At 39.3% G+C, this 26111-nt stretch overlaps 2 protein-coding genes across 6 annotated transcripts in view; both read right to left on the bottom strand.

The window, feature by feature from the left end:
• Window positions 1-12319, bottom strand: part of ranbp2 (RAN binding protein 2) — a 30414-nt gene extending 18095 nt beyond the window's left edge. Inside the window, 14 exon segments of the mRNA XM_042494554.1 lie at window positions 727-864; window positions 1303-1464; window positions 2223-2346; window positions 3341-3540; window positions 3700-3881; window positions 4475-4634; window positions 5185-5325; window positions 5721-5916; window positions 6627-6769; window positions 7358-7588; window positions 7785-7937; window positions 9727-9838; window positions 9935-10002; window positions 12124-12319. Of these exon segments, the coding sequence (XP_042350488.1) occupies window positions 727-864; window positions 1303-1464; window positions 2223-2346; window positions 3341-3540; window positions 3700-3881; window positions 4475-4634; window positions 5185-5325; window positions 5721-5916; window positions 6627-6769; window positions 7358-7588; window positions 7785-7937; window positions 9727-9838; window positions 9935-10002; window positions 12124-12195 (2082 nt within the window). The 5' untranslated portion in view covers window positions 12196-12319.
• A 951-nt stretch (window positions 12320-13270) lies between these two features.
• The window catches only part of LOC121948778 (LIM and senescent cell antigen-like-containing domain protein 1), a 35862-nt gene continuing 23021 nt past the window's right edge, over window positions 13271-26111 (bottom strand). For 4 of the 5 annotated variants that reach the window (XM_042494242.1, XM_042494243.1, XM_042494241.1 and 1 more), the window contains exons 3-11: window positions 24520-24586; window positions 24255-24375; window positions 22608-22757; window positions 21542-21692; window positions 19433-19525; window positions 17859-17907; window positions 17599-17674; window positions 16977-17165; window positions 14976-15063 (exon numbers count right to left, since the gene is read on the bottom strand). In XM_042494242.1, the coding sequence (XP_042350176.1) occupies window positions 17021-17165; window positions 17599-17674; window positions 17859-17907; window positions 19433-19525; window positions 21542-21692; window positions 22608-22757; window positions 24255-24375; window positions 24520-24586 (852 nt within the window). In that variant the 3' untranslated portion in view covers window positions 14976-15063; window positions 16977-17020. Of the gene's footprint in view, window positions 15064-16976; window positions 17166-17598; window positions 17675-17858; window positions 17908-19432; window positions 19526-21541; window positions 21693-22607; window positions 22758-24254; window positions 24376-24519; window positions 24587-26111 lie in introns of all 5 variants that reach the window. The other variant, XM_042494240.1, reaches the window with a different exon arrangement.

Raw genomic sequence — 26111 nt, forward strand, 5'->3', positions numbered from 1 at the left:
GGAAAAAAAGCAAAGCATGGAACTGAGAATGACTTCATGTCATCTTTGTGTACGTTGTGACTCTGGGTTGTTGGAGTAGATAACCACACGTATGTCAGTTCATGTGAGTCCCTTTGAGGGTACGCCACCGGCTAGCCCAGTGTCGCCGCTCTGCACTGCCCAAATATGGCCGTTAACACTAACGACGGGATGGTGTTGTTGGGCCCCCATAATGTAACACTGTAAGCTCTGTCGGCACTGTTGCTGTTGTTAGTGCTGTTTATGGAATTAGCATCAATATCTGCTAGCCGGCTCACCATGGAGGCATGTTGAGGGGCAAGTACCTGTGTGTGTCGGTACTAAGGCTGCAAACATATGAAGATGCAGTGAAAAACAAACACCACACTATCAGCCAAACCAAAGGGCCCGAGTGGCTTTTGGGGTACAGACAAACACTGCTGAATTTGCACCTACTTCTGTCTTGTATTACTTATTTTTCCAAGACCTAAGGCAATTGCTTATTATTCCTAAACTTCACAATGTTTGTTATATATTCTTGAGAAGATATCTGATAATAAATATTGGCAAGGCACTATTCCTGTCTCAAAAGAAACTGTTGGACAGCTAGCTGCCATGAATGGGAGTAGGGAATAAACTGGTTGAGGAATCTGAACAAAAATCATCTTTAGTGCAAATCTATTAAAACCACAAAATAGACAGCTATTGTTGTGCATGTGTGTGACCCACCTGTGCCAAATGCCAGATGGATGACATGTTATTAATGGTTTCCAAGGTAGCTATGGCCTCCTCTGTTTTGCCTTCAATGTCAAGGAGAGCTGCATATGCTATCTTGGCTTCCTCTTCATAGCCCTTTACAGAAGAAATCTGAAAAGGAACATGCATACAAATACAAACTGTAAGCAATTCCATTCAATTCTTAACATCTGTTAGTGTTATAGGTGCATATATTTCCTGTGTTGGCTGAAGTGGCAATGAAACCTCAAACCCCAAGTTATACCAAACTACCTACAATCTATGTACATAACCATTTACTGATTGGAAATTGTAGAAGGTCAAGTATGTGTAAGGTTCATACATTTGAAATCAACATATTTATAAATTCTAAACAAATCCCACACAACACAATGTGTAAACACTGCAAAAAGTACATCATTCATACTCAGAAAAATGTAAAATTAAAATAGTTAAAAACAAGACTACATTGCATCAAGATGTTGAGAGTGGACAAAAGTAATACCCATCCATCACCACTTCGATCCAAAATTTAATATAATAAAAGAAAAACATGAAGACGGTGTTAACCTGAATGTCTTTGGAGGGAAAGTGTATGAAGAGGGGGTCAAGTGGTTCTGGTATACTGCGTCTGTTTTTGATCCGTTCCAAAAGTGGAAGTACAACTTTCCAGTAGTGGACACTGCGACCGATGTACTCCTTCTGGTCGTAGTATGAGTTTATTCCATCTCCCTGGATTATCAAACATAAAAGGTTGCTGAACATCAGGAAAGGAGGTTACCAGATTCGCTTAATGAAGGGCAGACAAATAAACATAAACATAGACATAAACAAAACAAACACTTCATACACTTTTGACACAAGTAGATCAGCTGTTCAAATTCTGCCAAGAAACAAATGGACAGTCAGAGAACCAGCACATGTAGCTGTTTGGATATCTTAATCTTGATCAAATTTAACAGTTGTAAGCCAAGTGACAGAGAGAAGCAGGTGGATAGGCACGTGTGTCTGTGCAGTTATCTGGCAAGGTGCGGAGTTATCCAAGTGCTATTTTTCTGGCCATGCTGCACGTCTCTGTGTGTGCAACTGCCACCCACAACTGATCTGAACTCCTGTCTAGCTGACCATCTTGGCAATGTTCATCATACTGAAATATTAATAATGATGACCATGCAGCAAATACAGCTGTCCATCTCTACACTGTGTTGCACTTTATGCTGTGACAGTTCTACATGCAATACTTTCATCCTGTTGCACATTACCCAATAATCTTGGACTGTCAAAGCGCCACACAGTAGCTCTGACACTGCATTACAGCAAAGCTAGATATGTGCACTGTAACCTGTTATACTGTAAAAATAGATTCATCCAGCAATGCCATAATTGGAAGTCTCAGGAAAACACATTATTTCTTTTATCAAGCTGGCTTTTTGCTGAGCTTGTGGAAAAAGTGTGTGTGTGTGTGTGTGTGTGTGTGACAGTTCATGTACCGTCTGACTGAGACATTGCGCCCAGTGGATGGCCAGCGCTGGTTGGAGCCCATGTTTCTCTCCAGCCCTCAGAGTGCTTAGTCCATGTTGCACGATCATCCGCAGTTTGCCTGACATGCCAGGACTAACACGAGACACAACAAGGAGACATTAAACAAAAACACTGAATACCTAGACACATAAAATATGAACAATAAAACAAACAAGTTCTCTGAGTTGGATGAAACAAGGACAAAGTAAGTATGTGGCAGAGCTGTAGGCACCCAACTGCTCTTGTGAAAATGTCATGTTTGTGCCCACAACTTAGCACTGATATTGCAGAGAAGAGGTTTAATGTTACTTTAATCCTGTTTTCAACAACTTTGGAAACTTTAGCGTTCATTCTCACTTTCAACAATTTTCCCAAGATTTCAAACCGTTAACAGTTAGTCACATATTCACAGGAGAGTCTTTTTGCAAAAACATTGAGATAAAAATATGTGTTTCTACCAACAACTTTGATTAGAGCCTATGAGAGACCTGCCATGTTCAAATTATTATTTAGTGCTTAAATACTTTAAATCAAATGCCCCATAAATTACAACTTATTAGCATCCTCACTATTTTATACTACTTTTCACTATTTTGCTCTTGCTTTTTTAAGAAACAAGCATACAAACCATAATATTATGAGACTGCTCCGTAAATAAAGAAAAAAAACAAAGAGGCACTGCACTTGCAAAATAACAGACACAATATGAGGAAGTTAAATATAATTAGTTTGAAAGATAATTAGTTTGTATGTCGTTTCGGCTCATAACCAATGTCCCAAATTGTCCCCAATTACTTTTAAAATACATAAAAGTATTATTAAAAGTATTTTTTACTTTGTAGGAGTGACTATAAGGGCCACTCAAACTCTTCATTGACAGCCAGAATACAAACTTATTCTATATACAATAATACAATACATTACATTACATATACATATATATTGTGCATGCAAACAACAACTTACCATAAAGAAAGGTAACCAATCTTATCCATTGGGCCACACGTGGAAAAAAACAAACTGGTCGACACAGCTTATATTTGAATCAATATACTGTGCATTTTGTTTTAACTCAAGTTTTACTCACGCTGCTCGCTTGTGAATGAGGCTATAGATGGCATCCCACCACTCCCTCTGTCTGTCAGTGGTCAAGAGGCGAAGCAGGGGAAGGGGGAGGCAGCGAGGCTCGTAGAGCTGCTGCTGTTGCTGCTGGTTCATGCCGCTGCTGATCTTTGCTGTCTCCTGGAGCTGACAGTGGCTACAGAACACCACACCGTATAAAAAGACCTGGATGGAGCCAGACAAGAGACAGACAGATATTTAAACACAAACATTTTTAAGTAATGTAAATATTGGAGATGATGGACAAACTCTGTAAATCTCTCCTGCAAAGCTTCATCTTGTGTTATGTGGTCTCACCGCACCAGCCCACATCGTTCCACCTACCTCCAGGTCGAGCAGGCAGATGGACTCCGGTGCGTTGGTGTCCAGTTTGGAGGTTTCTAGAGTGAGCCGGGGAAAAAGCTGCTGTAGCCAGTCCCGCAGCCCTGGTCTCTGGTCCAGAAGGGTCCACTGTAGCCCCAACCAGCTTAGATGTTGCAAGTCACCTGCATGCAGCAGGATGGCGCCTGAAGAGGAGGCATCGAAGTGATTACAGTGTAGGAGTACTTAAAATGTCATAAGAGTTTGCTTGTGTGCAGAAAAATATTTTGGTGTTAAGGACTGCTGTGTTACTAACTAATATTATTCCCTCTCCAGAGAAAAAAATACTGTGCTGCACTTTTATTGGATCTGTCCAAAACATTAGATCCCTGATATTTAACTGATGGCTCACGGGCCAAATCTGGCCCACCAAATAGTGCTGGTTGGTCCGCTGACATTTTGCTATTTCACAATGAAATAAATTTATGCAAACAGGGGATTTTTTGTTGTACTCTGAATGTAAATAAGAAGCTGGAGTCCATTAAAACCTCAAGTTCAACAAAGAGCTTGCTTATAATAAAAAAATAAAGCTCCAGGGCTTTTGCATAAACTAAGTGTAACTGTGAAAATAAATATAGTAGGACAAGAAAGTGACAATTGTTTAATCTTGAAGATGGCCCGAGGGCCGAACATCATCTGAAAGAGACATGTATCTGGAACCAAACTGTGCAAAACTTGTTTCTTTGTTTCTTGTGGAAAAACTGAGGGAAAAAAAGGAAGATTATCTATTGTTTCTTACCAGCATCACATTTGGCGAGTTGAGACAGCTCTGGAGCCATGGTGTTAATGGAACGAATGTCATCATTGGCAATAAAGGAAGATCCAGAGGAGGCCTGTGGTCCAAACAGGAGTTCAAATAGAGAGTCCTGACCACTTGGGTTTCCAAATGCTTCCACCACCTTTCCACGCAGAGAAAACATAAAATCATGTCCAACACAGAAATTCAGTTAATCAGAGCTGTTTGTCTGATATGATGCAGAAATTAGTAATGTTGGTGTTACATATTAGAGACAAAGCAGGAGTGCATCTGTCATGGTTGTGACAGAGTGGTATGCACCTGTAGCATAAAATTTCTGTTCCACAAATAATGTTCAACACGGGCAAACTTAAATTAATCCCATTAATTTATTACATCGCCTGATAGTGACGTGGAGTACTTTTTATTGCAGCTTCATAAAGTTATCATCTGGGGCACCCGGTGGCTCAGTGGACAGAGCGGTGCCCCATATACACAGGTTGTATCCTCGCCGCAGCGGCTGCAGGTTCGACTCTGGCCTTGACCCTTTGCTGCATGTCACCCCCTCTCTCTCTCCCTCTTTCAAACTTAAACTGTCCTGTCCATTAAAGGCAATAAAGCCCAAACAACTTATCTTTAAAAAAAAAAAAAAAAAAAAAAAAAAAAAAAAAGTTATCACCATATCTAAACTGAATCAGAACATATGGACCGACCTCTCTGATCAAGGTGGAGGAATCAGTGCTCAGATTCAGCAACATGTGACCGGCTTGACTCTGGCGGTCGTTGGCCAACAGCTCCAGAAGCTGTGGTGCTGCCTGGTCTCTTTTGGTCACTATTGGCTTTGGTCTCGGGACCTGGTGGATGGAGAAACAAAACAAAATGTAGTCAAAAGTATCTAGCCTTGGCTACAATAAAAAGTTTGTTAGAGGAAACTATGAAAAGACAGCATAACCACAGAACATTAAGGGACTTGACAAGCTAAGCAAAAAGTAATTTTGATAAGTAAAAGACAGCCAGATTATATGACAATACCCACTTTTGAGACACCTGCTTTTTAAGAACACTAATTCAAGCTGTTTATTTTCATAAATGGAAAATTACCAACAAAATAATCACATTTGAAATATTTTTCTACCTCACAATCTTAAAGAGAATCTGCATCAAACAAAAGATTCAGGTGTCTGTGATGGCTCAGGTAAAAGGTTGGCCCTGTTCCTGACAGGCAATCTGCAGGTGGCTGTATCAGTACCTGGTATGCCAGCAGGTAGCACAGTGCAGCCAGGTCAATGACAGCTCTCCAGGTCTGCTGGCGATCCTGAGCCAGCTTCAGCAGCAGTGTGGCAGCATGCAAGTAGAGGTGACCTCTCATCTCCACAAACACCTCACAAAGCTCGTCTGTGTGGCGGCCAGCGATGCTGCTAATTGTCTGCATAGCTTGGTCAAAACTGTAACACACACGCATGCACGCGCACACACACGCGCGCACACACACACACGCGCGCACACACACAAACACACAAACACACACACACACACACACACACACACACACACACACACACAGTCTCATAATTAGCAGATTCCTTCAGTTGTGTAATTGCTTCAGCAGAATGAATGGAAACAAATGGAAGGTGGGAAAAATACATTTTTAAATCTAAACCACTGTGTTATACTTCGTAAAATCAGCTGTGGCAATTCAAAGTCTTTCTGAGTTTGTACTTAATGTTATGGCTCTTCTATGATGTCAACCAAAGGCTCACCCTACAACCAAATTCAAAACACAGAGTGGAACCTGCCGTTTAACTGATCCTCTAATACAATAGCCAAAAAACAAGCAGATCTAACTAATTAATGTTTTATGATGCTACTTAAGGTTTGTTTACATTCATAATGTTTAGGAACACTATAAGGCCACACTAATTCATAAATGTTTACACATTGCATGTCTTCTGTTAGCACAGCTAGTTGACCCGTATGAATTGTGACCAGGACTTATGAAAACAACATCAATATAAAGAAACTGAGGGCTGGGAAAAATCACTCCCAATTCCAGAAATGAAAATAAAGCGGACTTCAAGGTTTAAAGTAATTTTTATTGATGCAGCTTGTCTGTAGGATATGTGTATTGACACCCTCAGACTTCAGCATGACCTACCTTGTGAGCGCATCGAGGCTGGGCTGCATGGCACTCTCAGACAGTGTGATTCTCAGCAGGCTGCAGTGGGCCAATAGCAGCTCTCTCTGGAGACGCCGACACATCTTCTCATTACTGGAGATGCTGGGCTGAGCCAGATACTCCTGAAACAAAGGTCATGCATTTCTTTGTGTTATTTTGAAGTTAAGCAGATAGCATTTAACAGAATCTCACAGAAGCTTAAAACATGCACGTTTGTCAAGTATGCCCTATAAGGTTGTCAAAAATATCTATTCTTTATTCATTTTGAATAATTTTTTGATACCACGCGTTTTAAACAATACAATCTCTGTTAATTAAAAATTCAATAGTATTGAAAGTACCGAAGCTGTAAAAAACACAAACAAACAAAACTGATCCACACTCAGATTTTCAAGGCTTCACGGATGAAACCACGGGGAAGAAAATCCACTGGTCCTCAACCTGTAGCTGTTACAGCATTTGCTCCAGTAACCAAAACAACCACATGACAACATGTTTAGCAACTTCTTCTGTACAATGACTGTGTGCACATTGTTCATTTAAAAAAAAAAAAAATTAAAAAAAAAAAAATTATTCTACTTTGTGTGCCTGGCTCCTTTTTTCCCTCTTTTGTCATGTTATTGAAAAAAGTATCATCATTGTTTTAATTATACTAGTACAGGACTGAAATTTAAAATTCTGGTATAATGACAACATTAACACATGCTGACCTGCAGTGTGCGCACCACCACTGTGTACCAGTCCAGGCTTTGGCTCAGCATGCCCCTTTTCTCAGCAGCCAGGCAATGCTTGACAGCTTCATCCAGGCGTCCATCCTGACAAAACAGCTGAACCAGCTTCACGTTCACGTGGGCGTCAGCTGGCCTCGCTGCCAGCTCAGCCTGGAGGAGGTCAAACAACCGGTTCCAACCGGGCTGACCCTGACGACTCAACAAACGCTCCTGCATAGAACACAGATAAACCAAAGACTGTCAGTGTGGCGTCCTTTCCAACTGTAATTAATATGCACCTCCTTCCTACAGGTAGTTAAACACAAGTAAAAAAAAGTTTTAAAAGAGTGGCATATGATGACTTCAATAGTTTATTGATGCAGTGATTGATGGAGGTCCTACTGGAGGTTCAGAAGAGGAGCCTCACCTTCAGGTTGAAGACTGCAGGGTTTCCAGGTAGCAGCTTGGCAGCTTTCTCCACCCAAAATTCTGCTCTGCTGTCACATTCCTGCTTACTGACCAGTAACTCAGCCACCTTCAGCACCAGGTCCCTCTGGGCTGGGTTCAAGTCGACTGAACGCTACATAAACACATAGAGGTGCAGACATACTGGTGTCAGTTTATGAAAAAGCCTGCAGACATGTGATTGATTCAAAGGATAATACTCCTTCAAAATCGACATCCAAAACATGAGAGAAGTGGGAAAGGACAAGAGTTTGATGGCTCCCTTTATCATATCAGAGAGACCAAATGAGGTTACTGAATAAACATGATGAGTTGAGCGTCTAAAGCAAGAAGGTGGCTTACATTGAGCAGACTACAAAGCCCTCGGAGGAAGATTTGTGATTTTTGGGGGGCTCTGGACTTGATTTTCAATGTAATTTATCAAAAGTTGAAATAAATTTACTTAAGAAATCCTAGTTATATGCTCTGCCAAAATTTGTCTCTCCAAGTTGTGATAAGAGAATAAAAACTTGACACTTTAACAAAGCCTATCTGAGCATTTCTGATAGCTGACTATCAATTCTTGGACTTTGCTGTTTGCATTTTAGAAAACAAAAAGAACAATGGGCATAAAATGTTCACTTTGGTGGATTACTTACTGTCTCAATCTAAATCTGTGTTGGTAACTTTCATATTTCACATAACTCACACCAAAGAAGGAGGGAAAAATATCTAAATCTTTGTGTCGCTGCTCTGAAAAATGGTGAGCAGGAACAGAAAGCATACAAAATTTGTTTCAAATTTAGATGTAATTTGCCTTTAAGTAAATTCAAGTACACACAGGACAATGTTTGTATTTTCCCCTCCCTGCACTGGTATTAATGCCAGCCCAAAATACCTGTTTGTTTGGTCTAGCAATAATAAAGACTGTTACAAAACAGACACTTTGTATTTTCAAATGGATCTCTTCATATAGAATTGATTTCTTCAGCTCTGTGCACTTTCTATGTGTGTGATGGCAAAACTGAATAGATTTAGCAAACCTGCGAGACAGGGATGCATTTTTGCTGACACACAGTCCTAACTCAGAGTCTGTTCACTCAAAGAAAAAAAAGAAAAGAAACTGAAAAATTAAAAATAAGGATGTTAGGAGAGTCAGATGCTGGCATCCATGAGCTGTGACGTAAGCCACAGATTTCTAACCAGGCTGTAGAGTTGGCCGCCTTGAGGTCAAGTCATTTAATGTACAGCTAACAAGATTGGGGGGAAAAGCTGACTATTAGAGAACTACCTGATATAATTTTTTATTTAATAAAATCCTTTCCAGAACGATCTTAATTAACATGAAGCATCATGTGGCTCGTTTAAGGCAATAATCAGATTGATCCCTTTTTTTAATTAATCCCATGTGAATAGGTCTAGCTTTATGAATAAATCTAACGTTTCATTTTTTTAAAATTATTTATTATTTTTAAGCATAATGTCAGCACTTTTCTGTATTCTACTACACAATGTGTTGAGCAACAATACAAAAGCCACATGTACAAATACTTATTGATTGCACTGTATGCCAGTGTTGATAAATGTGTAGGGAAACTGTAGTTAAGCACTGGCCTTAATTAAGGGACTGTACTCACGTACATTGCACTCTCTAACCTGAATGGCTCACGTTTACATGATAACAGACTAGCCTGGACACCTGGTGAAATTTTAAAATCAAGGACACTTTCACAAGTGTACAGAAGGTGTAAGAATTTGAAACACCAACCCTGCAATTACTGATGTCAAATGCAGGGTTTGTGGCAGACTTTCATTGGCCTTGTTTTAAAGCATTTGGAAGAGAACTCTGATTTCAAGAAGCACATCACTCCATCGCACTCTTTCAAAAAGACAGGCTTTGTTTTGAACATATTTCCCCATCTTACCTTGTAACATCCTACTGCTTTGTTGATGTCTCCCTCTCTCTCGTAGAGCTGTCCAAGGAATTTGTGTGCTTTCGGATCCCTCTCCTGGACTTTGAGATACTCCGATACATGTCTAAGAAGAGCATAACAAGGCAACTGTCAGTGTAGTGGAGACCTCCTGAGAGGCAGCAACACACTCAGTCAACAAGTGGGAAACTTATATGCTTACCTTTTTGCAAGTTCATACTCCTTAGCTTCAAAGTACAATTTAGCGAATAAAAACCCTTTGACTGGCTTCTGTGGAGAGAAAACACTAAGGATGAACATCAATGAAGCAAAAATGTTTTGAATAATTTTAATCCTATTTATCTTGCTTGTTATGTTAGCTAGCAGGGAAAAGGATAAGATCATTTACAGTTAAAAGTTGACTCACAAGATGTCACATAGGGAGATATTATCCAAGATAGAAATGACTCTTCACTTACCCTCCTGATGTGGTAAAAGCAAACATTACATGCGCAGACATAGTTTTAGGATTATCACCATTTATGAATTGATGCTAGAGCTAGCATTGTTTAATGAGATTTAAAGGGATAGTTTAGATTTGTTTTTTTAATTGGGCTTGTATGGCGTACTTATTCATGGCCTGTAATTTCATACAGGAGATGTTGGCACACCTCCCAGTTTGGAGATGCAGACTGGAGTCCGACACATGTACTGCTGTGGATGGGGGTCAGCAACAAAACCTTTTTACTTACATCTAAAAAATCTTTATCAATTGAGTGTATACTACATTAGGAATATTTTAAGTATTTAACATTTCCGATAGATTGCTTAGCTTCCATGTTGAACTCCAGCCTGCCTCCTCAATTTGAGAGCGTGGCGACTAACATCTACTGTGTGTAATATACTGTCTGTAATTAAAAACATCTCAGGACCCCGCAGGAGGAGCTGGTCACTAAGCATTGCTAGAGAGAGGGACATCTGGAGCACTTTACTCAGCCTGCCGCCCTCGCAACCCAACCCAGGATAAGCAGATCAAAATGGATAAATTGATGAGATCCATACAATCCACCTACAACCCAAAAAATATGAACTATTCCTTTAATACATGGGTACATGGTTCCATGTGTGTATGACGCCTAGAACTGGAATAATTCAATTTGCACAGTCAAAGAATTACCAAGCACACAAATGTTATAAAGGATCTAAGCCCTGTATATAAGACACTTTAGAGCATGGGCTTAAAATCATTTAAATGTACCTAATTATCATCTATTTTTTATATTTGACTTTAATATGAGTTTATTGATAAATGCATAGGTGTTTTTTATGAATATTGTATGATGTCACCCGTAACCTGGACTTTATAACTTCCTTTAATTTCACAAGCATTCACTTGTAATGCACTATTGTGTCTAGCTTTATATTGCATGTTTTGTGAGAGATGTGCTTTTTTGTGCAGCTTTATGTTGCACTGTCTGTCTTGTGTCTTCTTTTTGTGTATCACTTTATATCATGTGCTATTGTATGTATTACTTGTCTTGTGTCTTTTTGTTTTTCTTTTTTGTACAACTTCATATTAATATGTTATTGTGCTGTGTGTTTGTTCTTCAGTGTGGCGGGACTGCCGGTGTGAATTAGCATTAAAATATAATCTGGTAAAGTGCATCAGATTTTAACATGTTTAAACTGTACATGGACACTTGTAACTTTTTTTTAAAACTAAAATTTTGAATTTTCAAATCAAGGACTACAACTGTGATTTCTCGACTTTGTCATTCCTGTAGCTCAGGGTAATTTAATGACTTCATTCCCACAAAGTCAAATGACCTGAACTACGCATATATGAGGTTATCAGTGTCCGTTTTCTTATCAGCATGGTTAAAGATTCAGCTAATGTTTAGAGAATTTTGGCGTTAAATTAGCTATGTACCAGACAGACCAGAAACTTCTCTTTACAGACAACGCGTCAATTAAACTAAATGACAGGTTTTCTGAATAAGGTTGAGTGCAGCTCCGGTGGCATACATTCTGGTAAAAGAGGGGGTTGAAGCAACGTTGTTCCAGGTGTAAAACAAAAACACCGCTAGCTGTACAAATAGTCAAACTATCTTTGCTACGGATGGCTAACTAGCACGGCTAGTTGCTCATGCCGCGCATTTCTGAGTATAAAGGGGAGGACACACTGTCGGGCGTCATCATGCCGGTTAGCTGCGCTCGCGCTGCTAGCTAGGAATAGTTAACAGACGTTAAACTGAACACAAAAATACACCAACCGATTAAACGTCCGCTTAACTGAAACCACAATTAGTGCTTATTTGACCCTGGTTATCTCCTCGTACCGGCTGGCTGACACATGGTGGTCTGACATGATGGCAGCGGCATGCTAACGTTAGCCGCCGGGGCTCAACTTACCTCTTTGAGTGAGGGAGAGGAACTCTGTACTGAGGAGACGTAACGGTCCACTTCAGCCTTACTCCGCCGCATGGCTCCAAAAACACTTTAAAAAAATGACTGTAGTGCACCGAATACCGAGGATTCACAATATATAAAAACGGACATTAATATCGGTTCGACTGTCACCCGTAACGTTAACTCCCCATGATGATGTTGCGCAGTCTCATTACCGTCAAATGGCAGAGGGTCACGTGGGACTTGAATCAGGCTCTTCGACCAATGAGAAGCGAGGATTCCGTTTGACGCACGCTGACGCAGTTTATTTTGAAGCAGAGGTGGGCTGGCTGGGGTGAACCAGAGGGTGAACCATCTGTCTGGACCTGGACCACACACTCTTGCCATTAGGTGTGATAGTCTGCAGCGATAGTAATATATTATTTTACAAAACACCACTCAAATACAAATGAAACCTTGTTTGGTGCTATTTTACGGAAATACTAGTTAGCAAAATTAATGATTAAAGGAAAATATTAAAATCCAATGAAAGCTGCAATTTTTAAAATTTTATGAACAGGGTGTCTACTGGTATCAGACGCTTAAATATGATGCATTTTAAGATTATTTCAAGATCATTTAGAATCAAATTTAAGTCTGATTTTTTTTTATTTTTATAAATCTTATTAATGGACTGCAGTTATGTATAAAGGTCACTAAAAAGGAAATACATATGATCAGAGGCAGGTTTAATGAAGAAATATTTTTAGCAGATTGAGTTAACTCAAATGATAAGTGCATATATTTGGTACAGTGTTCATTTTAAAGATTGGTAACATCATTGATTAATTTTGACAAAAATAAAGATGAATAAATTAAATGCAATGTTTATGGCAACTAAGACTTCACAAATTCAAATTCAAGACAATTGCCTTTCAGGCATAATCCAGTGAATAGTACTTTAGTTGAAGTAAGTCAAAACATCAAATTTTGTGTAGAACAATGAAGCCAAAGCTGCTAAAAACATTTAGAAACCACAACAAAAAATGATATACATGTGATTGTGTGATTATGACACCTGTGCTTCCAAAATTTGCTGACGATGTCATGTGAAACTCTGACAGAGAGGTGAGAAATTGTGAATCAAAAACATTACTACATGCACACTGAGTGTTGTTATACATGTTTATTTAGGTGAATTTACAGAATGACTTTAGATAAAATGAAAAATGGTTTTCCATTCAAGTTTAAAACATGCACTTTGGTGTGTTTAGATGAATAAATATTGTCTCTTGACAAGCATTGTGAAGATAAAATACAGTATAAGTAGCAGTATCTGTCTGTGTGAAGTCATCTCAGTCGCCCAGGTAGTACCATATCAAATAAAAGTATCCACTGGACTATTTTTAGGGGAGCTGAAGTTCAGTGGCTAGTTTCTACTTTTACATGACATACGAGAAATGTTGCGGCACAGGTGGGGAAATTCCCAGCAACACAGGCTTTGTATTTTCATAAAACAGTGGAATGTGTTCTTCTAATAAACTATGCAAATATAAGCCTTTTGTGATAAAATACTGCTCAAGTGAAACTATTCCTTCCTGTTCACAACAGTTGGCTTTCTTTCCTAAGAGGGTCTGAGCCCTGAGGAAGTCGGTACACCTCTCTAAGAGGATCACTTTCTCTGGATTACAAACAGCAGAAACACATGTTCTCTAACATCTAACATTACTCCAACATCCGGTCTCAGCATATGCTGCAAGCCATCGTGCTGCAAGACACACAGAGTGACCAGTTGCCATGCAATAAATCCTGTTATGGTGAAGCTCATTATGTTCAGTATTTGTTGACAGCGAGTCAGAGCAGAGGCGTTGCTTCACCTACATAGTAATTTTTAAAGCCGTAGTTGGACTGCATCACAATATCCCGTCGCTATGATGTATTTACTGTAAATGAGATCAAACAAAAACTGAAAAGCATGAGCTTTGGATATATTTCAGGGCTGTTATTTGGATTATATGAGATTGTAAAAGTGAACCTAATAACCTTGTAACTCACTGTAAATACCACTTTACATAGAGATTGTTTCACACATTAAATGCATAGCACATAAGAAGGCAATCCAACATACTGCAGGTGATGGTTGCACCCATCGCTGTAGCATTAAGGAGGTGATGGTATGTTGTCATAAACTGTAGATGCAAAACACAATTCTAACTTCATAGAGCTAAAAACACACTTACTTTGCATAATATTAAAGAAAATACACATACATAAAATAATACATGTTGATGAAAAACAGTGAATATTGGAGATACTATATACAAATTCCACAGAACTTTCTTTGGGTTTACTCCATTTTTATCCAAGAGGGTCAGTAACATGAGTCAGATCCAGCAGTTGAGGAGCAGTTGAGGAGCAGTTGAACGGTCTGTCAACACGCATTTTTTCCAATCTAACATTTCGATGTTCTCTTAAAGCTCATGTGTCATTTTGAAATACAGGACCACCATCATTGTCATCTATATTAAGGTTTAGTAGATACATTGAAATAAGGCAAGCATGTGAGATATATAGAGTGCAGTATATGAGCTAAAGGCACTGAAGAGGTTGGTACTGAACCTGCTGACTGACTGACTGACTGACCAACCATTTGCCTGACGGTCAGTTTCAGGCTCATTCAATAATTCTCTGTAGCTAAAAGGACATAAAGTAGAGTTTTCCTCTGAAATAACTAACCAATTATATAAAACACAAAAATCCTATTTTATACGATTGTCAACTCTGGAAATGCGACTTGCGTGGCAACCTCCAATCTATTTCTCCCTCTCTCCAGCTGCTCCGCTGTGTGTTTACTTCCGGGCGACTGTTTCAGACAGCTTCTTCAGTCTCTTCTTCAGCTCCAGAGGGAATTTCTCGTAGCATTTCTTACACACGGGCTTCATATCAAACTCCACAAACTTGTTCCTGGTGGAAGAGAGTTACAGTTACTGTTAGAGTTTGGATGTTGTTACTACCGGTACGTAAGTATCTGTGTCAATGCATGTTTGCTGGCATTAATAAATGGTTTAGTAACTTGCTGGTGTAGAAAATCATACACTTCGTATCCTTTCAGAACACTTTTGAAACAGCACATGAACTCAAATGCTGATGTGAATGTAATACGGCGAAAAAATAAAACAAATTGTGGTCAAAAGGGATGAGCATTTTCAGATATTTACTATTTTCATAACCATTTGATCAGAATAAAACACCTCCTAGTGGTAACATTGTTGTACTGAACTCTGTCCTTACCTTCCTAAACCCCTTGAAACCTGAGCAAATTGGCTTGTTTTCTTTCGAAAACATAAGAAGGCAATAAGCAAAGAAAAAAGAAATGACCCAAGAATTAGCTAGATTTTTTTTTAAATAAAAAGAAACAGCAACAAAAACTGGAAAGTAAAAGATAAAATAAAACACAATAAAATAAAATAACAAGGAAATGACCTGAAAAACTGCTTTAACATTGTACTAATTCTGTAAAAAATATATATTCATGATGATTATAAATATAGTTCTCTGGATATTTTTCCCCTAGCTATTTTAAAGTTATTTCTCTAAATCTTCTAGTGTCTTGCAATTTGTGGGACATTTCTTGCCAAGTTGCTCATTGACTTTTTCCCAATGTTTTTGAAGGAAATCACACCAATTTGCTCAGGGTTCACGGGGTTAAATCCTTGTGAAAGGCAACTGAAAGCAGCACAAGAAAAGTAATGTCAATCCAGATTTCCAAGGGTCAAACACAACGTGGGGCAAAATCTTTCTTAAAAACATTTTGTTTTATTCATCGTATAGCTCCACATAAACTGACTTTTTGTGACCTTTTCAACCATAACTGACAGCTGATATTAGAGACAGACAGGACAATGGTAAGAAAGAATAACTGAGATGGATGACGTGCAACAAAGGTTGCACCTGCCAGAATCGAATCACAGATATTGCTCTTATAAGGTAAACATTTTAACAACTAGGCTACCAAGATGACCAACCCAAAACATGTAAGCAATTAGTAAAAAGTCAGAACAACATATCTATGTTTGTGCGGATCTACATGCAGGTGCACATCTAAAACATTTTGTAAGGATGTCTATACATGATGGGTCAGGGATTTCTAAACATTTTTAAAAATATTTTTTATCTTGAAACTCTTAACTGCTTTGCTTGACAACAATCATGTATCCGAAGACTTTCTATATCTATGCATACTAATGTAGATTAAACATTTTTATGAATGAAATAACGTTTGAGTATTGTGAAGCTTTGGCTTCAGGTACAAATTGCTCCAACAGTGCTTGTTTTCTGTATTAAATTCCTTTAACTCCACTAACACTGGCAAGCTCTCTAAACCTTCCCCCCCAGCTGTCCTGGGCAACATTTGCTCCCAAAGCAGATAATCGTTGGCAGGACCTGAGCACGTGTTAAACCCAGTGGGACCTCAGCACTTCCACAGCTGGGGCCAGAAAGCTGCCGGAAGTGATTAAGGCTTTACCCTTTGCGCCCAGACGGACCGGGAGACCCAGGAAACAACGCATTCTCTTCACCATGTGACTGATCTGATTTGCCTGTTTGCATAGCAGAGGTTAGCAGCCTTAATCCTGACTAGTGTTTGTGGCTGAAAGCTGGTTATGTTCCGACACAGTTCCTGTGTTAGGTCACTCAGATATGTTCGGTCTGTGCCCACTCACCCACTAAATCTCTGCTTTCATCATTTGGTTTGAAAGGCAGATGAACTAAATAAAACAGAGATGTGAGGAATAAAAGTGGCATGGAGCGTGTTTGAAATTTCATGACAATGAAAAGGGAAAAGGAAAAAAAAAACAGCAAGAAAGATGGAAACTGACCAAAGGATGAAGAGTGGAAGTGAGGAGAAAGGAGATAGAGAGGATCACAGACACATAGGTATCAGTGGTTTCTTCTTCTTGTCTTTTGAGTCTCGCTCTCGCTTTGCCAGCCGGCGTTTCATGTCGTCGGGCAGGCGCTCGTAGCAGTGCTTACACACCGGCTTCAGATCCACCTCCACAAACTTATCCCTGATGGAGCAGGGAGAAGGGAGAGATGGAGAGGAAGAGGAGGAGAAAGACACGAAGGAGGCAAGAAGGAGAAGAAGGAAGTTGGAGTGGACAGGGGAAGGAAAAGTGGAGCAAGAGAAATACACAAGAGGACAAAAAGACGGATGATGAAAGAGCGGAGAGTTGGAGAAACGAGTCCACAGAGACAGTGCATTACAATAGAAAGGTGAAAAAAATGACAGATAACAGCAGCAAACAGTCCCAGATGCAGGATAGTTATGAAAGAGAAAACTCACAAGCAAAGCTCGGCCAACTCACATGAGAATTTCTGGCACTCTTCGAATAACTAACACTAAATGAGTACATAACCTAGGTTAAAATGTGTGGCTTGATCTCACTCCACAGTGATGGTATTAATGTTACAGTGTGTCTCTTAGACTCGTGTATGACTTACTTGAGGGTGAGCTTGGTGTTGCAGGTCGAGCAGGCGAAACAGTTGACACACCAAGCCTTGTTGAGGGCAGACACCACTGACAAAATAAAAGAAACTCGGTCACACGAGACACTGTTGCAAATTACCGTCATATGACTGAAGTTCAGAGGATTTGGTCTAGTCTGAATTTTAATTGTCAAGGGCCACAATCAAAATACAGGGCAGCATAACGATAGACATATGACCCCTCCACCCACAAAACAGTTCATAAGTTTTCTCACCATCTCCTTCAATGACACGGTTGCAGTGGTAGCAAACATCTCCGAACAGCTGAGTGTGACGAACGGAGAGAAACAGAGAGTGAGCCACACAGTGACACATCTTATGAGTAATTAAATTCTGCAACACAATGCAGCACCGGCAGTCTTTATCATGACTCATATATCATGCTGTGATCAAAAAACATGCACAAACACGGGCTATAGAGGCATTTTACAAAGTTGGGGGGAAAAAAATCCCACTAACACTAGATGAAGTCGTCACATTGACTAAACGGGGGTCTTTCTGTTCCAACATGGTTCTGATTGACATTTTAGAGGACCTATTATGCACATTTTCAGTTTAATACTTGTATTTTGGTCTTCTACATTAAAATTAGATCATTTTATGTTAAAAAACATGATATTTGGGATGCCCCAGCTCTCCAGTTGAATGCACATTAAGGCTGAGCTGGGTTTGAGTGCAGCCCAGGCCCTTCGCTGCATGTCACTCCTTCTATGTCCCTTGCCTTTCCTGTCTCTCTTTCTATCAAAATAAAGCAGAAATGCAGAGAAAAAACCCCACAAAAACCACATTATTTTCCTTATGCTGTCTGTGCTGGAACACTTGTATTCACCACCTTCTGTCTGATCTGTTTCATTGAATGGCTCTCTGCTCTGATTGGTCAGCATATCCCGTTATTCCACACCAGTGCTTTTGGCGTCTCTGCACCGTTATTGCATCCGGCGGAATGACTGTAGGGGAATATAATGAGACTTTTATAGTTTCCCTGACATTAGCATGTAGCTTCATGTAGCAGTATTTGTGATGTAAACACCTGTAGTAGGCTGGAGCAGATGACCATATAATGGAATCCATCAAGAGTTGACGTCAGTTTGCAACCAAATTAGAAATGCTGGATACAGAGTATTCAGAGTGGTCTGAAGCCAGAGGTTTTTGCACATTACTTTTACATGCATTTACTTTGTTATTTAAAACGTTGGTCACATTTTAATATGAACATTCTTAATTGTAACATTATATATGACAGAAAATAAGGAAAAGCATGTTATGTCCTCTTAAAGTCAAACAAGATGAATCAGTCATTTTGTTGATACTTTGTGTATGCAGTCTCGTGTTTGTCTAGAAAAGCTCTAAAAATGCCCAGAAACAAAGGAAACTACACTGGGAACAAAATGAAGTTCTCACCCAGAATACCTCACATACACCTGTACAATTTGTTTATAAGGCTCACCCAAAAAGATTATGTGTTTTGTATTGGGTTATTTTTTATTCAAATAACTGATAAAAATAGTGGGTTCATGTGCAATATTATTCACTGAAAAAATGACTCTCTTTGGAAGCTGTTATGAAAATGAAAATAACCACGTACCCCAAGACTTTCTCTATCTCTGTGTACAAATGTAGACTAAACTTCATGAATGAAATAACACATTTTGAAAATTGGTAATCATCTTGTTTTGATGACATAAAAATAAATGGAGACATTTTTCACATCAGCTAAAACATAGCACAGCGTGTTTGGATTCCTATCTGTGTGTTCAACATAAATATTCTATATAGGATTGAGTGTTACCTGGTTATAGTGTGTTTCACAGTAGGCCAGGCCTTTGCGCTCGTAGTGACGGTGTCCCAGGAAGGGTTTCTCACACTTAGCACACACAAAATGCTGCAAACAAACCCATGGTCAAGCACACATGGTTAGCACAGCCATCAGTCAGTACATTATCACATTCAGACCATGTTACAGGAAGCAGCACAGTCCAGCTGAGACATTATCAGGTCAGACCACAACCAGATCAGTTCAGGCCAGATGTCCTGTTACTGCAACCAAGCAGGACACAGAGAGTAGAGGAGGTGGACCGCAAAGTGAGCTCTAGAGGGCGTACTAATCCTCCAAACAGACATGGGAGGAATAAATGGGAGGGTAATACAGAGACTATATAAACTATTCCTTAAATTCCCCTCACAAGCAACTGAATGAGCACCCCTACTGTCTGTGAATGAGGACACCTTTGATGAGTATGACAGTGTACAATTACACCAGTGTGGATTTGTAAAAGTCAAAACATGCTGATTTTGATGGGCGGTTTTGCTAGCCATTTTTTTCCAGCCAATGTTCAAATTTTGACCATTTTAATACCTAAAATAAAGAATACATTTTCTTGATTCTTATTTTAAATATTCTTGTAGTTAATAAAAAGTCTTTGACAAAGTTTACCTCTTGGATCAACACCTTTCTTAACATTATGAATTTTTTTCTGTGAATATAATACATCAAGCATAGTAAAAAAAACATGTTTTAAAAAGTTTGACTCCATTCTTTAGTCAGGCAGCTTACTTTTAGTTGTATTCCATATGTAATATTTTAAAAAATAATGCCATATAAATTAGAAATAGGAATCACCAGAGGCCCCACAATATGATGGTCACAATAGAATATTATTGCAATTTTAAATGTTTTGCAGTATGCTGAGTATTGCAATAATATATATAGAAATACAGTGTAAGTTATTACCTTTTATCAGCTGTAAGTTTTGTCCCCAAGTTGAACATTTATCAACATCTGATTTACCTAACAAGATAAAGTTTTAAAGATAAAGTTTCTCTCTTCAGTCATTTTTATTGCAGCAATATGTATCTGTTGGACTGAAAAAGCATTTTTTAAAGTTATATGAGGCTAACAAAAGTTTAATTTTTATTTTGAATATTAATAATTCATATTTAAACAAATATTGATACTTGGCATCTCTGAACCAATACAATATTGCTATGAAAAATATCCCAAAACTACACTGTATTGACCCCCCCCCCCCCCCCCCCCCCCCCCACACAAATATTGACAACTTAATATTGGAACTTAAGTGAAGTAACTGGGCTGAAAATATGGCCTGGCATCAAGACATACGTTTATATCAGTCTGGCCTGCAGATCATGCTCCAGACTAAAGTGTTGGGAACGACAGATGCCATTTGGTAGTTAAGGTATATATTAGTGTAACTGTTGTACGGACGCTGGGAGATTCTAGCCAGGCAGGGAGAAGTGAGACATGGTGCAGCAGTCAACGACAGGCCAATCCTTAATCCCCTCACCATGTCAAAGTGTCTCTCACAATAGGCACGACCACCTCGTTCATAAAACGGGTGGCCCTGAAATGGGCGCTCACACACAGTGCACACATGATGCTACGTGTGGAAGACAGGAAAATGGACATAAAATGTGAACAGATTGAAAGAAGTGGTGGGATGAAGCCAAAGAGGCTAAAACAAAGAGACAGTTGATGGAGGAATGATGATGTATACAGAGCGGAGATGGAGCGCACTGAACAAAACTGTGGAGATAAAGCTGGGAAAAATATAAGTCAGACATAAAGCACACATTAAAGTGAACTTATACCAAGAATGAATAATTGCATATTTCAGTTCCTCAAATATGAAGAAGTAATCTGTATTTAAGCAGGAAATCCATTAGAGAATAACTGCAAATGTTGGGAATGTCAGAGATTTCTGTTTACATAAATATAAAACAGAGTAATAATGATTTCAAACAGAACATAGAAACGACCACAACAGACAACACCAAACAAATAAACACAATCACAATTTCACCTTCATGAACGTGAGAGTGAATCCAGTATAGACATTAAAGTTGTGTCTCCTAAGGTTATAATAGTTAAATATTGTACCTCCACGTGCCACTGCTTGCCCATGGCATTAACCACACGGCCCTCGATGGGTCTCCTACAGGCTCCGCAGATGGGGACGCCCATCTTGTCATGGCAGGGCAGACAGTAGAGCTCCCCCTTTAGCTCCCTTGCATCAGCTGTCAGCTCCTTACTGCAGAAAAAGAGGGAAACAACACTTGACTATGATGTAATCGTATGAAGCATCATGCAACATAACAAGCTTCTACTAAGCTAAGCACAGAAGACAACAACATATCTAGTGTGCTTTATTGTTCCATACTTATTTTTCATCATAGTTATAATGGGTGCAATCAGAGATACATTTTTTGTCCCACACTGTGCCATAGCAACACTGAAACAGCAGACCTATGTGTGGATTAATGAGGGCATTGAACCAGATATTCAAAAGGAAAGCAAATGTTACTTTTCCTATCAACTTACTTTCATATGCAGTAATTCAGAGTAATTCAATTACTTTTGAGAGAAGTAATTAGTAACTTCAACTAATTAACTACTTTCAACTATTTTCAGTAGTCTGCGCAACACTAGCATACATGCAGTTGCAATGACATAGTTTCTCCACCAGAGAGCAGTCTTTAGTTAGTCATGTTGCGGCAGATTGACAGCTCTGCCTGTAATATTACCTGCTAATGTGTTTTGATGGTAATTAAAATAAGAGCTGCATGTGTTTAGTATATGTTTGAAGTTTGTATAGATGCACTTATTATTTTGTTGGATTTCATGATAAAAACACTTCATCAGTGAAAAACATTTGAATGTTATGATAAACATGGATAATTTGTCTTATCACTGTATATTTAATATACTGGATCCATCAAAGTGTGCATAAACCTGAAAGCATCATGACTGCACAACAAATGAAGCGTGATCCTTACTAAAAGACTTCTTTCTGTAAGTCTTGAGGCGTTTTCAGGACAACTCACAACCTGACGCAGCTTGCACCCGCCATCTACTGCAGCATGACCCTGTCCTCCCACTGCCTTTATGCTCTCAATGGATCTCGAAACTAACACAGCTGGACAGGTTTGCGTGTGTGTGTGTTTACCCGCAGTTGTTGCAGTTGAAGTGATCAGGGTGGTATGGGTCATTCTTGAACAGGAGAGGCTGCTCCTCAATAATGGCGTGACACTTCTGACAGATGTACTTGCCAAGGCCCCGAGCTTTTTCTCTGTTGTGACATGGACGACACAGGTGCCTGATGGGAGAGAGAGGAACAGATGAGGGAAGAAAATGACCAACAAAAGGAAAGACAAAAAGATACTTGATTTTACGCATTGTTGATCCCATTAGTTTGATCAGTAAAGTATCTGTGTTCGAGGGCTGCACTGATTCGTGCATTCTCACCAAAACGTCACTAAACATGAGTCATGGTTCGGTGTACGCAGCCGCATGCAGACTATATGGAATGTAGACTGATGCACGTAATGTGGAACCACATTTCACAAGTGTGAGTTTCAATTGGAAACCTTTTTGCTGTACGCTGTTAGCAACGTGTGCTGACATGAGCACGAAAAAGTGAATCGGCGTGCAAGTCAAACAATGGCAAACACAAATTAAACTGAACTCAATCACCCAACTGCAGGTTCCCATACAACTACAACGGCAGTGACAAGAGTTGTGTGTAAGATGAGGGCAGTGGGTCGGCGTCGCTCCACCGTTGTAGGGGATGTGAATGGAAACACATCAAAATCATATTTGACAGCATTACCCAGATCTGTCGATCATCATGATGATAAATGTTTGGGTGCTTTAAATATAAAGCCAAGGTGGAACTCATTGAAACAGCCTTTCTAAAGCACAAGTTTCTTTTTATTATTAAGTGATGCCTTTCAGTTTTATAGCCTGTTGTGACCGGTTTCCTTTATGAAAATGTTTTTTCCGGAGTTCATACAGTGTAACTCATAAGTGTTTGAAATGTTTTTTTTTTGTTATAATGACATTTATTTATCAAAGTGGCCAGTGTTTTTGTTTTTTTTTTAAAAAAAGATGATTTTTTTTTTTGCTTTAATTCCCTTATTGTTATGGACAGTATATAATGAACAGTCATTAATGAACAGGACAGTTTGAGCATGAAAGGGGGAGAAAGAGTGGGGTGGGGGGCATGCATCAAAGGGCCGGGGCTGGACTCAAGCCTGCGGCTGCTGCGGCGAGGATACAACCTCTGTATATGGGGCGCCGCTCTATCCACTGAGCTACCGGGCACCCCAAAGTTGCTGGTGGTTAAATATTATCTCAGTCCCCAGTAAGAGGATTTTGTCTTTCTGTTACACTTGGATTACTGTGTGTTCAAAATAATAAAAAGAAATGGTTGCTTGCGCATTTTTTCCCCCGCTGTGCTGAACTCGCACCTTACTGTGACTCAAACTGTGGTCAGCCAACTTACGCATTTCACCTTGAAAGTTTTTTTTATTTTTGGGGGGCATTTTTTGCCTTAAATGACAGGACAGTTGTAGACGGACAGGAAAGGTGGGAGAGAAAGGATCGGAACAATGTCAACTAGTTGTGAAGTGCAACTAAAACAGAAGCATTGAAAAATCCAAACTCTTGTCTGCATCTCTTTTGTTCTCTGTGTGTCACTTCACATTTGCTGCAGCACTACACTTTGTCCCTGACTACCACACCAGTGAAGACTAACAAAGGGCTTTCTTTTTTAAGGCTCAGCTTGTAGTCCACTGGTTGTAGAGAAACTGACCTTCCAGCATTCTTAACAAATCCAACATCAGCAAGCACAGCCTGGCAGATATCACAGCAGAAACAGTCTGGATGCCAACTGTTGTTCATGGCCTTGATCACACGGCCAATGATGAACTCCCCTTAGAAATAAACAGAAGATCATGGAGAACATGTTCACGGATACACTCCAAGTTCCATCTTCATATGACCCTGAACAGGTAAGGTCAAGTAGAGAAAATGAATGAATGGTATATTCTCTCTGTTACTGCAGTTCCTGTACTTACCACATTGGTGGCAGCAGGGAGCGAACAGCATCTGAAAGTCATGTTCGCAGTATTTCCTGCCTTCAAACTGTCAACAGAATTCAAACAGTTTGCATGCAATTATTCAAACACATAGCAATTATTTAACACAACATAATAGCAACAACAGTAAACTCTACAATCCTAAAAAAACATCTCTCTCTTTATGCACAAATAGATCATAACATTCTTACTAATGTAACACTATGTTATGTTGATGAAAAATGGCAGAACCAACATGCCCACAGCTAAAAATGTTACTCAATTCATTAAGTTTTATTATTGTAGTATTTTTTGAATAAAAGTGTAGGTCCTTTAGGCTGAAGCTGTTATAATTGAGGAATCAAATTATTACAAAAAACAGTCGAGAGAGAGACTTGAAGAGTCATTACAGTTAATGACAGCAGCTGCCAACAAGAACATTTTGGAGTAGCAAGCTCATAAGAGTTAACATAACAATGTAGGATGACCTGCATGGCATTATTTGGCAAATAATCTTTCTTTATTTTATCTTTCTGTCTGTGTAAATGTGCGTCACAAAATGCAGATGTGGGCTTAAATATCTAAATCACATGTCCCAAGTCACATTTCCGCATCTGTGCAAGCATGGCTATATACTGTAGTGGAAGAACACTATGGTATTACAAACCGCCATCACTGCACCACAGATTCACACTGCTTAATACAACACATGTATTGAGGATGTCAGAAACCATCTTTTTTAATTTCTATAGTAAAAATTATTGTAACTCTCTCTCTTGGTGAGGTTTATTTTCTTTCCACCTCAAATCTACAAACTAAAAATCAGTACAATCCTACGTCAAAAACAAGAATCAAGCTACTATTGCTCAACACTGAGATAGTCTTTGCATTCAGTAGGCTGTTTATTTATGGCAACAGGTAAAATTATTTACAGGGACGAGAGGTTAATGCAGTGCTCTTTGCATTGATGTTCATATTGATCGGAGCATTAGAGACACCTTCTCTTTGATAAACTGACTGAAAGGAGCATCAGATTCTCTGGGGCCTGCCGGAGAAACATCTGGCCTTGTGTCAAGGCTGATGAGCAAACAGCTTCCTGGAATGGGCTTTCTAAAATTCAGTGCTGCATTAAAGAGATAGTTCACCACCAAATCAGAAGGAGATATTTTACCTCTTACCTGTACCGCTATTTATGAATCTATATTGTTTTGGCATGAGTTGCTGAGTGTTGGAGATTTCAGCAGTAGAGATGTTTTGACTTCTCTCCAGTATATTGGAACTAGATGACATTTGGCTTTTGGTGCTCAAAGCACCAAAAAATACAAAAACTAGACAGCAGTTTCGTGTAGGAACTATTTTCTTTCTACCGAACTACCAACCGTATTACTGCGCAGAGGGAAGTGTGCAACTACTGCTAGCTCACCTAGCACCACTGAGCTAGCTGATGTTACAGCTCAGCCGAGGAGAACGCCATTAAAGATTACATCTCACGCTGTCACAAGCACGAGCCTCTTATCCATTAGTAGATGCATGATGATGGTGATACCAACCATATATTTAGTTATTTGTGTTTGTGAATACAGTTGGTGGGT

This window comes from Plectropomus leopardus, chromosome 10 (assembly GCF_008729295.1).
Source record: "Plectropomus leopardus isolate mb chromosome 10, YSFRI_Pleo_2.0, whole genome shotgun sequence".
Taxonomy (NCBI): Eukaryota; Metazoa; Chordata; class Actinopteri; order Perciformes; family Serranidae; genus Plectropomus; species Plectropomus leopardus.